This window comes from Anas platyrhynchos, chromosome 11 (genome assembly GCF_047663525.1).
Source record: "Anas platyrhynchos isolate ZD024472 breed Pekin duck chromosome 11, IASCAAS_PekinDuck_T2T, whole genome shotgun sequence".
Classification (NCBI taxonomy): domain Eukaryota; kingdom Metazoa; phylum Chordata; class Aves; order Anseriformes; family Anatidae; genus Anas; species Anas platyrhynchos.
The window spans coordinates 4,906,132-4,919,229 of record NC_092597.1 but is presented as its reverse complement, the minus strand read 5'-3'; the positions used below and the strand labels follow the sequence as shown (position 1 = coordinate 4,919,229).

General features: G+C 41.3%; 1 protein-coding gene across 3 annotated transcripts in view; it reads left to right on the top strand.

The window, feature by feature from the left end:
* Window positions 1-3,250: 3,250 nt before the first annotated feature.
* Window positions 3,251-13,098, top strand: part of SECISBP2L (SECIS binding protein 2 like) — a 29,247-nt gene continuing 19,399 nt past the window's right edge. The window contains exon 1 of one of the 3 annotated variants that reach the window (XM_027467173.3): window positions 3,251-3,504. In XM_027467173.3, the coding sequence (XP_027322974.1) occupies window positions 3,487-3,504 (18 nt within the window). In that variant the 5' untranslated portion in view covers window positions 3,251-3,486. Of the gene's footprint in view, window positions 3,537-13,098 lie in introns of all 3 variants that reach the window. The other 2 variants (XM_038184694.2, XM_027467174.3) reach the window with 2 other exon arrangements.

Here is a 13,098-nt window from a genome sequence, read left to right as displayed (position 1 = left end):
GTGTTCCCTGTTGTGTTTGCCTTTAGCTGCCTGTGCAGGACGTGACACGTTGTATCTCCCATCACATACAAATGTTTATTTGCCAAGTTCTTCTTTGCTCTCTACCTCTCTTTTTCTATGATTATACTGAAGATTTTAGTTCCAGTCCAGTAAAGCCGTGTCATTTTGGAGCCAGCTTCATTCCTGCTGCGTCTTTCCCTTTCTCACTGTGCAGCCTCCACTGTGGTCCATGTTCAGGCCGTGCTGCCACAGAGCTCAGCCTGAGCCTGCTGAGACCTGGGGATAGAGCGGGTGTAGTTGAGCAAGCAACCCTTGCTTCATATTCCTTTGCCAGTGCAATTAAGCTTGTATGTGTATGTTCAGCTTTCAGTAGAAGAAACTACCTTGATTTCAGTGAGATGTGCTTAATTGCCTCCCTACAGGTTCTGTGAGGTTTTCTACCCAGTGGTTGTAAGTAGAGCCTTTGTAAGTGGGGAGCATGAGTAGCTACATGTGTGCTGTTAGACTTGCTTGTGATCTTCTGAACGCAGCCATTACGAAGTGCCTTTCCACTCTGCTGAGATAGCTAGGTTTAGGCTCCTTGTTTCATTTTATTTTTATGTCAGCTTAGATTTTCATTTGATTGGTGTTCTTCGTTGTATTCAGGAAGGATAACTCCACTATCCAGCAGCTGCAGCAATAAACCCAACAACTTATTAGCAAAATTGCAATTAGCACCCACTAATTTCAAGCATCATTTTTGCTTCCCTTTACTCTATGTTGTGATAGAGAAGTAGCAATAGTTGTTTACATATTGACTGATTTGAGAACTGGACCTTTAGGACTGAGTATTCTAAAGCAGCTACTGCAATTACTAGTGTGCTTGAACTGGACAGGTTTTTTTGCTTGTTTTGTTTGCCTTTTTTTTTTTCCCCCTCATGGCTTCTTTAAGGCCAGTAACACTGTTGAGTTCACTTACACAACACTTGATCAAGAAGATGATGATGTAACCAGATAGGCTGGCTTAGTTGTAAATAGCTGTGGATAGAAGATCTAACATAACTGGTTCTAAGTGCTTTGGCATATTTTTATTTTTATTTTTATTTGTGATAATACAGGGTTAAATTTTATGGGAGATTTTAATTCTTTTCACCCAAGTGGCTGCTTAGGTCACCCAACAAAACTTTCTGTACTATGTATATTGTATAAGTTGTGTAGATCTGACGCCTATTTAACCACTGCCCAATTTAGATCTTAGAACTTCTTGTTATTGTTGTTTAAGTATGCATAACAGAGCTTTCAAGTGTGACCTTTCTGTTGGTATGTATCTTGGGAACAAAAGAAGGATTTCACAATGAACAGCCTTGCCATAATGAGTCATTATTTAAAAAAAAAGAAAATACAGCAAGTATCTTAAGCAAATGTCATAATATATATTCCGTGGTCAGCACCATATTAGACAAATGAAGCTGCATTCCATGCTAAAATGCTGGTGTGCTAATACAAGAAGACAATTGTTGTAGTGGTTTCAGTGGGATATTTTCACTGTTTTCTGTCCTGTCAGGCAAGTTCTCCCACATTACTTGGGAGATGAAAAGTGACTAGATTTTAAATAATTGAGCAAAATTGTATTCACTTAAGTGAAACATATTCAACAATTGGGAATAAAATACACTTCACTCAGTAGAGATGCATTGTTCAATGTATGAAGACTAAGGTTCAAGTGGCTTATTCAGTGTTTCATCATTATTTATCTATAGATTTACATCTCATTTTTAAGTTCAGCACTGACTGATGAAATGGTGTTCAGTTGCATCAGCTGAAAGTTCTTGATACAACCGGCTTAATCCCTGGTTTTACTTTCCTGACTTCTTGTGTCAAAATCAGAAATGTCATTGTGTAAAAGCTGCTGGGAGCATAACATCATAACCTCAAATTTAGATCAGTATTGCTACTTTTAAACAGCTTCCTAAGGTTATGAACACGTGCGTTAGTTCTGCTGAAGACCTTTACCACGCTACTGCTGTATACTGTTGAAAGACAGGATGGTATATGTCAACACTGACCATGAAGACTTCTATTAATCTTGTCAAGGAAAGTATTGGGATATGGAAGTACAAGCAAAGTGGGCGAGTGCTGCAGCTTTTCCAGCTAAGAGAGGTTTCTATAGCAATTAGGGGCCAGGAACAGCCCTCCTGTTCTCTTCATTTGTGGTAAAACAGTGGCCTCACTGAAGTCAACAGAAATCCTACAGTTAGATTTCATTGGGATTACAATTTCACCATTCTCCCTTTCACATATGATCCATGGGACCTATGATTTTGTTGGCTGCAACCTCATGAAAACTTAATTCACAGAACGTAAGTAATGTTGCAGGCATCTAGGCAAAAGTTACACTTTTTTTGTGTGTGCTTATGTAAAATAGCACACAAGTGACAGTCTGTCTGCACAAGTTCTGTATTCATATCATCTGTTTGCAAGATGAGATCTTACTGTGCAGTGCAATAGCCATCTTCAAAATACCGTATGTTACTTATGAAGTTCTAATGGTGGAAAGCTATGCTAAGAAAATACAAAGGGATAACATGGATTAATCCAACAAAATTTTTGTGAAGTCCAACAGCTTGTTACGTGGCATGCTGAACATAACGTGGGAAAGAGTGAATTGGAAAGTGAAGGTTAAATCTAGGAAGCTCTATCAAGATTGCTCTGTAGAAACAGTGTTGGTAATTTTAATTTTAACTGTGTCAAAATACAGGCTTGCTTACCTTTCCCATTAGCTATGCCCTTATTTCTCACCAAAAATTAAAAAAAAAAAAAAAAATCAATCAGAAACCCGCCTCTTGCATTAATACATTTTATAAATGGATTTCTGGATTTCACCTGGAAGTACTCAGCTCTGCTCCAGCACATCCTTTGCAATCGATTCTGTTTTACATAGGCATTTAGTCTGTTTTTAATGCCGTACTCCAGAAGTGTCAGTGAAGCCCTGGAGAAGCCTTGCAGCCCCTCGGAGCACCCAAGGACGGGCCCGACCCTGTGGGGACCCGGGGACGGGCAGAGAACGGGGCGTGGGCCCGGCCCCTCCTGTACATTTTCAGCTTTCCGACTAAATAACTGACAGTATTACTTTTTTATATATTTTAATTTCAAGGACGCCTCCCTCCTCCCCCCCCTCAGCCCTGAGGAGAAACAAGGCTTTCGGCGCCGCTTGGGCCCGCCCGGCTTCCGTCCCAGCTGAGCCCTCCCCGCCGCCCCGCCGCCTCCCCCTTTCCCTTCCCTTCCCTTCCCCTCCCCTCCGCTCCGGTGCCCGCCCTCGGCCGTGGCGCAGCCGGGCGCGGTTCCCGTGAGAGCCGCGAGCGGGGCCAGCGCCGCCCTGGGCGTGTGCGGGAGCGCGGTGGAGCCCGCTGAGGCGGCGGGGAGGGGGGGAGAAGCGAGCACCATGGAGGAGGCGGCTCCGAGCCTCCGCCGCCCTCGGTAGAGCCGCCGCCCAGCCCCGCCGGAGCCATGGACAAAGCCGACAAGGTGCGGGCCGACGGGCGCCGGCGGCCACCGCGGTGAGGGCGGGCGGCCGCCCCGCGGCCCTTCTGTCCCCTCACGGCACCCCGCGGAGGGGCAGGGCGCGGCCCGGCGGGGCAGGGGGGGGGGGGACGCGTGCGGGGCCTGACGCGGCCTGCGGGGTTTGGGAGTACCGGGAGGTTTTGGGGCGGCTGCCTCCGGTCCCTGCTCGGCCGCGGGAGCGGTTTCAGCCGGGGCTGTTGGAGGCTCCGAGCGGGAGCCCGGCTCCTGAGAGAGGCTCGGGGGGCTGTGAGGCTGTCCCTGTGTTCCCGCAGGGCCCAGGGGCTCTGCTCCAGGATTCTGCCACCCCCCGCCCCGTTTCTGCTGACAGGCTTTGCTTCGTGTTCGTGGGGTGGTCACGGTCAGTGAGGTGTGACTGAAAGCTCTGTGCTCACTGCAAGAGTCCTGTGTGGGTTTCTTGAGAACTTGGCGACGCGTGAGGCTTGTCGCCTGTTGGAGTAATGTAAACATAAGGGTTTGGGTGAAGTTTTCAGGGTTAGAGCCACTGCTGATAGGTCTTGGCCGTTCAGCTGAGTGGGGAGATTTGGGTTTAGGTCACTAATTCTAGAAACCAGTGTTTTCTTTTTCTGTAATAGGTAACTTGCTGTTCTCCAAGTAATCAGCCTGCATTATTCTTAGCACCCTTCAAATTATAGGTATGAAGAAGCTTTAGCTGGGACTTAAGAGATCATGTGATGTGTTTACATCTGTGCAATAAAATCTTTCACGGGCAGGAGGCACTTCGAAAAGGTGGATCTGAAGTGAATGTTGCTCTCCATAACAACGTGACTTTATTTTTAAGCTTCTGATTGAGCAAAATGTTTTCAAAACTCATACACAGAATTCAGATATTCCTTTCTTGTAGCTTAAGATCTTGGCATGTCCAGGGGTTCTCATAGGAGAGTCAATCAATAAAATAGTACAAGCTCCTGTAGATGGTAACAATGCATTCTGTGAAGATGTATGGCTTTTTATTTTGTACATATGTCTAAAGAAGTTAGTGAACAGTGCAGTTTACTACCTTATGGCTCCCACTGTCTATTTAATTTAGAGAAATTGATCTCACTCTGTAAAAATTTACATTAGCTTACTGAATTTGCCTGTTGTACTCTTTAAAATCTTGTATCTTTCTCCTTCAGTTCATCTGTAACTAGGACTGTGGCACCCTTGTGAAATATTTATTCCCTGTTGCTTGAGCTCTTCATTACCAGAGGCTCATGCCACTACCAAACCAGTCTCTTTTTGTTTGTTGGAAATAGCTCAGAAAAGCTGATAATCTCTGAGTTACTCATAACGTAATGTGTTTAATCTGTCTCTATGATTATCTTAACTGTGTAATATTTCAACTCGGAGGTGCAGTTAAGCTCTCTGAAGCAGGAACAGTCTTCTTGCTTATTCTGTTTGCAGCATATCTCATCCTGTTGGTTCCTCATCTGCTAGTAAGGCTTCTAGGCAGACAAATTAATAGCTGATGAGTTTCTAAAATTATTAAATTATCTTGTTGCTTTTGTCTTCTCATTATGCAGTAACATCTTGATTAGGAGATTCCAAAGTGCTTTGGGTTTGAACCTTTTGTGCAGTGAGATCAAATGTAATCTCCTTTATCTGTGCAAGTGTTTGGTAAGGTTGCATCAGTTCTGGGTGCTGTTCCACGTTTTCTTTGATTTGGTCTGCTTTGGGCACATGTATTGCATGACATCTGATAAATGAATCTTCAAGCATGTAGATGTATGATAACAGTACTTAATTTTCTTCTTTCCTTTTCCCCAGATTACTCAGTCAGCCACAATAGGGTAATTGTCCCTGCAGATAGGAATAACTACTGTGGAACTAGAACACAAGCAAGTAGAATATTGTGCTATGTTAAAGTATGGTATTTCAAGGGTAGAGGGGGGAATGCAAATGCTTTTAGTGGAGGATATATTTGAACAGAATTTTGTCATGCACCAAGAACGTCTGGGCACCCAGATGAGGAAAAAGGTGTCACTTGCACGTCGCTCCTCAGGTTTCTGTTACCTGAATTCTGGTGTGACTTTGCTTGTTATGGTATTCCCAGTGATCTTTTTGGCGCGTAACAAAGAGGAAAATGTAATAAAGCTGTTTGTAATGTATCCTCCTATAAAATAATTATTTTTTAACCAAAACTTCTTCCATTGAGAAGCCTAAGGCTTTCAGTGGTTGTGAAGTATTGTCTTTCCCTACAAAAGAGAAGATTCAGCATGTGACCTTTGTCACTCTTTCTGTTGAAGCTGATTGTGGTAGAAAGCTAAAGAGAATCAACTTCCCCTCTCAAGGGCACTGATGTGTTTTGATTTTCCAAGTGTTAGACATGTCTATCCCTATGATTAAGGTATTTGATTCTATTAGTGCAGTTGAGAAATTAGGTGAAGTTGTGAAATCGATGACCTGTGTTCTGTATTACTGTTGCTTAAATACTGCCTGTTCTGCTTGCCTCTACTCTATTTGACCGTTCAACAGCTGGCTTGATAAAACGCTTGCTATAGATCTAGGTGCTCCTTATCCTATTTAATTTTCTTCCATGTTTCTTGCATGGCAGAATTTTCAACTGTCAGCAGACTGAAAAAGGTCAGTTTTTCTGGGTTCTATGTTTTGCATCTTACTTTCTCTTGAACCCTGCGAGAGCAGAAGAATTTGAGTTTTGTTTATGGTTTATATTTTATTATAGAATGTGTTTTTCAGTCCATCTAAAATGTTATTGATATGACATGTGAAGGTCTTCTAAGCCTTCTGATCACAGATTTTATTTATCATTGACTAGTGTATGATGAGGAAGCAGACATATGTGATTGGTTTGTACTAACACCTTTAGTATATAGACTACAAAGCAGTCATACTTGAGAAGTTTACATGCCCTGTTAAGTGCTGTAAACTAGATAAGTGGAGAGGATCCTGTCCGTAGCTTTTTATCTTTTGGACAAGCTTTGTAACTAAATGCTGCGGTTTAGTTTTTTTTGTTTTTTTTGTTTTTTTAATATTCTGGTCTTGAATGTTAAAAAGCCAGCCAACTTGTCATGTTGTGCCACTTGTTTACGTTCAGCATATGCAGAAAAATTTCAGTACTTTTAAAATTTTAATATTAACTTACATGCTTCTGAGTAGGGTTTCCTTTTAGCAAAAGGAAAAAGAATTGTGTACGGGAGCTAAGGGAAAGGCTAACTTCCTAGCCTGTTTGCTCTAAGTGTTGAATTAGAATTATGATGTTTAATCTAAACAGGATAGGCTTAAATTTTGTGCTTTGTTAAATGGCCTGCTGCTGGTGTTTCCAGTTGGACTGCATATTTACCATTCCTGAAGTATTTGCCACTTAGAAGCAACTAATTATAGAAACAATGGCTTCCATGTTTGTAAAGTTTATCTTCAACAGACGAAATGTGACCTGTCTTACTACTAAAATGACTATTGCATTTTGAAATCCAAAATTCAGAATCAGGATTTTTTTATTTTTTTTTATTTTTTTTTAAGGAAAAAGATACTTGAGCTATGTTTGTGTATCACATCTGTGATGAGACTTCTTGTTTCCAGACTTCGAGGCAGCAAAGCAGCTGATTTCATTACAGCCCTCTGAAATGCAGCATCTGTGCCTATTTTCTCCCCCTGTAAATGGTGAGATAGATACCCAAGTGTTCTCTTCTAAGACAGCAAGCTGAAAGAGATCCCTTTTAATGGAAAGTGCTGAATGGCATTAAGATACAATGAACAAAAACTTTTCTAAGATTAAACATACAGTACTACAACTATAGGACAAAGTTTACCAGTCTGTTCCTGCTTGTGTCATCTTCTGTCTTTGCAGCTGTTGATGACTACAGTAGCTTTTATATAGGAAACAAAGGATCTGTTCAGTATATATGCTGTCTTGAAAGAGTTGTAATTGTTGGACTGAAATATGTAATGAGATAGTGCAAAACATTTCACAAATTGAAACTAGGGGTATCTACAAAAGCAACTCGTGTATAAATCTTGGTTTCATTTGAAGGGGTCTGCTTGTGTTAATGGGCAACTGATTGAAAATCTGGTGTTTCATCATGGCTTAAATTTATATTTAGGATTGAGTTTGGTTATCAGAGGTCAATTTCAATAAAGCTTTGTTCAGCTTTATGATGTGAAAGGTTGAATAAACATGAAAAAGTTACACGCCAGAATAAAATTAGACTTGGTCTTGCAATGTTTGCTTTTAGATTGCCCGGTCAAAAACATACTTTTTTGTTTTATGTCAGTGATGTCAGCAGCAAAATGCTGATTTTTAGCGTGTGCAGGGTGATGTAAATGTCTATGTTGTGAGAGCAATCATAGCATAAATTACTATTGCAAGTGTTCTGTTGTTTTTACCAGAAGTGTAGATGCCTTCCTCCAGTTCTCTGGCATTTGGTCTAGGTCTTTCTTTTCAATTCCTTTTGTTTGCATATGTTTATAAATCAGCTACGTGATCAATCCTGCTGTGTTGTATTCATCTGCACTTGTCACTCCTGTCGTACTGTCTGGCTGTAGTTTTTGGGGAGTTGTTTTTTATCCACATGCTTTGATTTGTGCACTGCATTTTGTTTCAGAAGCAAATAGTCACTTAATAAAGGGATCTCATCTTCTCATCTAGAGTTTACTGAAGTTGTAGTTGGTTATGTTTTCTACTGAGTCTCAAATATGTCAACATTGTACTTAAAAATAAAACAAAAAGCAACGATGAACTGTTTTACTTGGCACTATTATTTCAGAATCTCGTGAAAGAAGCACAGGAGATGACCACGTAAACAAAATGCAAAGGCTCAGTCTAAGATATTTTTGCTTGTCCAGTACAATAAGTAGTTAGCAACCTCCTTACCTTTTAACTGATTGTTTATTTTTATTTTTTTTCACTCTCTTCTTACACTATTAAGGAGAAGATAATTTCAGTTGTTCCCCAACATATTGGGAACCAGGTGACCTAAAATGCCTCTTATTAAAACGTTATTTTGCTCTCTGTCTTTCCCAGTCCTTCCTCCCAGCCAAGAATATCACAGACCCCCCAAAAATCCTGCTTAGATAATTTTGGGCCAATTACCTAACTTTGCTATTTTGTTTCCTTTGCTTGTCAACTGAAACCACCAGCCCTTTGTGAAATGTACTGAAATGTCTGGATAATAACATTGGAGAGTTAATTCTACTTTTATTTTGGTTTGGTTAGCAGTCTGACCTGCCTCACTAAGTCTGTTTCCACTTTCTGCTTTAGGTTTAATGAACTTTTAGGTACACGTATTTCATGTAAAAAGGTACTTCAGTAGTATTTTACCAGTCTCTCTGGAATACTTAAGGAAGTAATACATTGAAGTTTAGTGTATTAGTGTATTTGCTATCTAAGCAAAGTTGTCTTTTTAACCCTGAAGCGAAAATAGAGCTTTGTTGTTTGACAAGATGTATCAATCATTCAGGGGATTGCATGTATTATGCTTGCAGAATGGTTTTTGAAACACCTGCATTAAGGTTAAGTTTTCAGTTTCTCTTTTGGTGAGTTAGCATTCAAAGTGTGTACAGAACAGAATGTAAAACTTAAAAAATAAAGTAAGATTTACCCTGAATTCTTTTGCTGAAGCAAACATCTTTGAAACATTTAAAAACTAAAATGAAAAAAGTCTACTCCTACAGATTCGATTGCAAAAGAAAGCAGAGTTTATGCTATAATACATGTAAAAGACTTCTGAAGTGTTGCTTTGATTATTTTTAATAACAGACACTGTCAAAGTGCTGCAGGCAAAAAAAGGCATTAATTTTCAAATGCACTCATACCTGTTTATGATTACAGGATATTTTCTATCTTTATCTTACTACTATAAATAAGTTAAATATATGACGAGTTGTACAGAAAATGGTAATTAAATATATCAGGCAATTGCTCTGTCACAGCAGTAGTTAATCATTACCTGCATAAGAGGCAGGGCAATAGGAGAACCACTGACATTGTCCTTCTACTTTGGATATCTCTGAGTTGTATGAAACTACCAAAATTAAGCACAATAATTTTAATGAAATTTTGCTAAATTTATGAATTTATGAAATATATGACTGTTTTTTATTTAAAGAAAAAAAAAATGAGGAGAGAATCCTGTTTTTACTAGAAAGGTTTAAAGAGATCCAATACATTTTATGCAGAATACTTAGAGGGAAAACCAAGGTCACTTTTCTTGGTTTTGCAAAAGCAGTTTGGATAACACATTATCTTGAAAATGTTACTACTAAAATCAAGGATTTTACATTCTCAGCATTGTTTAAAATCCCTTAAAAAGGGGGGGTGAGGGGGTGGGAAGAAGAAAGAGTTACCTTAACAGGAAAGGGTTTATCTTTCCCAAATGGTAAGAAATACTTCTGCTGTGGCAGGTTTGCTGATGGGAGTCATTCAGCTCCTGCTTTGATCAGTTATCATGTACTTAAAAAAAAAAAAGTGAAAGAATGTTCCTTCATAAGAGTAATAATGATGATATAACACAATAGTACAAATTATTGTGATAAGACTAAGACAGTTCTGCAAGTGAATCACCATTAAGAAATGTGTGCGTGTATGTGTGTCTGTGTTTGGTTGTATTTCCACATCAGTCTTCCAAAGTAATATCGGGAAAGAGCAGAGAGACTAGAAAGCCCTTCAAAATAGGGAATCTTGTACCACCTGAATCACACGTATATTTTGACTGTTTTCCTAGTCAGTTCTTGAGTGGTTTGTAATTGCTGTCTTGGCTAAAGTTGGGTTGACGTTCTCCTGGAAGCTGGTGACCAGCAGATTAGGCATACTTTTTTGGAAGTTTTCAGTACTTCATAAGAATGCTATATTTGTAAAGAGCTCATCCCCGTTATGCTGTTGAGTCTTCCATGGGTGAGACAGCCTTAGCTTGGTGCTCTAACATGTTTGCCATCTGGGTTTGTAGGCCAGTCCACAACTGAATCAATTCTTCTGCAAGTAATTCTGTCTGGAATTCTTTCTGTATCATGGACAAAATCTCTTGCTTTTCAGAGAGGGAATTGAGCATAGGTATTTGTTGGTTATGATGGGATCGCTGTATGAAAGCGTTTGATAATTAAAAAAAGCTTTTGTTGCTGTGGAGCTGTGTTGGATCAGATGCCTTGGAATTTGGCAGGTGGGTGCTTGAGTCACCGGGGAGCTCTACAATATGCCTGAGGTCGGAGAGCAGAGCACTGCTGCGCCCTGGAGCTACCCAGTGGCTTTTTGAGGAAGTGAGATGATGTTTACAGGGAACAGTAGCTAATGATGAAATTTGAGCCAATACTACAGAAAATCTCATGGAAGGATTATGAATTAGTGTCGTGGTTTAACCCAGCCGGCAGCTAAACACCACACAGTTGTTTGCTCACCCTCCCCCCTCCCTCTCTGGGACGGGGGAGAGAAATGGAAAGTGAAGCCCGTGAGTTGAGATAAAGACAGTTTAATAAGACAGGAAAATAATAATAACAATAACAACAATAATAATAATAATACAGTGATGATAATAGTACTACTAATAATAATGTGTACAAACAAGTGATGCACAATGCAATTGCTCACCACCCACTGACCGATGCCCAGCCTAACCCTGAGCAGTCCGGCCCCCCTCTCCCGGCTAGCCACCCCTATATATTGTTTAGCATGACGTCAGATGGTATGGAATACCCCTTTGGCTAGTTTGGGTCACCTGTCCTGGGTCTGTCCCCTCCCAGCTCTTACTGCACCCCCAGCCTGCCCGTTGGCAGGACAGAGCAAGAAGCTGAGATGTCCTTGGCTTAGTATAAGCACTGCTCTGCAACAATTAAAACATCGGGGTGTTATCAGCACTCTTCTCATCCTAAGCCAAAACATAGCATTCTACCAGCTACTAGGAAGAAAATTAACTCTGTTCTAACTGAAACCAGGACAATTAGCAAATTTGACAATGGAAGGATAAAATTAAAAACAGGCAGGTGATTTTCCTAATAAAAGATTTACACTTGGAGGAATAGTTTGGTTCTATTTGTGCAAGTCATTAGAATAGCTCTTAGAGACTCTGCAGTTAGTTTGAGTGTCGTGTGGAGTGTAACAGAATGCATTTAGTGAGCAAAATTTTTGGCCTTACTTTCAAGATTGGCAGGGAATTCAGATCCAGTTTGATAGAGGCAGAAAAAATATTTCTATATTATAAAAACATTGCATTGATCATTGGTAGTTATGATGACTTAATAGTGACTATATTTCTCATTAGCTTTTACAGTCTCAACTGTCTTTTTTTTCTCTCTTAAGAGTATGTGACAATGAAGTAATTAAATAACTGTTGGTTTTTAACTCATTTGTTTGGTGGATTACAGTGTAACTCATAGAATATCCGGAGTTGGAAGGGACCCATAAGGATTATCAAGTCCATTTCCTGGCACCGCACAGGTCTGCCCAAAATTTAGACCACGTGACTAAGTGCACAGTCCAGTCGCTTCTTAAATTCAGACAGGCTTGGTGCAGTGGCTACTTCACTGGGGAGCCAGTTCCAGTGTGCAACCACCCTCTCGGTGAAGAACCTCTTCCTGATGTCCAGCCTAAACCTCCCCTGCCTCAGCTTGACAGCATTCCCTCGGGTCCTGTCACTGGTGATTAAGGAGAATAGGTCACCTGCCTCTCCACTCCCCCTCGCGAGGAAGTTGTAGACTGCAATGAGGTTCCCCCTCAGCCTTCTCCAGGCTGAACAGGCCCAGTGACCTCAGCCACTCCTCATACGTCTTCCCCTCTAGGCCCTTCACCATCTTTGTCGCCCTCCTCTGGACACTCTCCAACAGTTTCTTGTCCTTCTTGTACTGTGGTGCCCAGAACTGCACACAGCGTGTGAGGCCACACCAGCACAGAGTAGAGCAGGACAATCACCTCCCTCGACCTACTAGCGATGCCGTGCTTGATGCACCCCAGGATGCGGTTGGCCCTCCTGGCTGCCAGGGCACACTGCTGGCTCATACTCAACTTGCTGCCAACTACAACCCCCAGATGCCTCTCTGTGGGGCTGCTCTCCAGCGTCTCATCACCCAGTCTGTACGTATAGCCAGGGTTGCCCTGTCCCTGGTGCAGGACCTGGCACTTGCTTTTGTTAAACTTCATATGGTTGGTGATTGCCCAGATCTCCAATCTGCCCAGATCTCTCTGCAAGGCCTTTCCTCCCTCATCCGTGTCCACAACTCCTCCAAGTTTGGTGTCATTGGCAAATTTGCTCAGAACACCTTCTAGTCCTCCATCCAAATCATTTATAAAGACATTGAAGAGGACTGGCCCTAAAATGGAGCCTTGAGGGACCCCACTAGTGACCATCTGCCAGCCAGATGTGGCCCCATTTACCACAACCCTTTGAGCCCTGCCCATCAGCCAATTGCTCACCCATTGCATGATGTTTTTGTTAAGTTGTATGCTGGACATTTTGTCTAGTAGGATCCTATGGGAAACCGTGTCAAAAGCCTTGCTGAAGTCCAAAAAGATCACATCAGCTGGTTTCCCTTGGTCGACTGCTCTTAGTCATTTGGTTGATGATGATGATTCTGCCTTTTGCTGGTTAATTAAACTTCATTGTATTGAAGTGTATC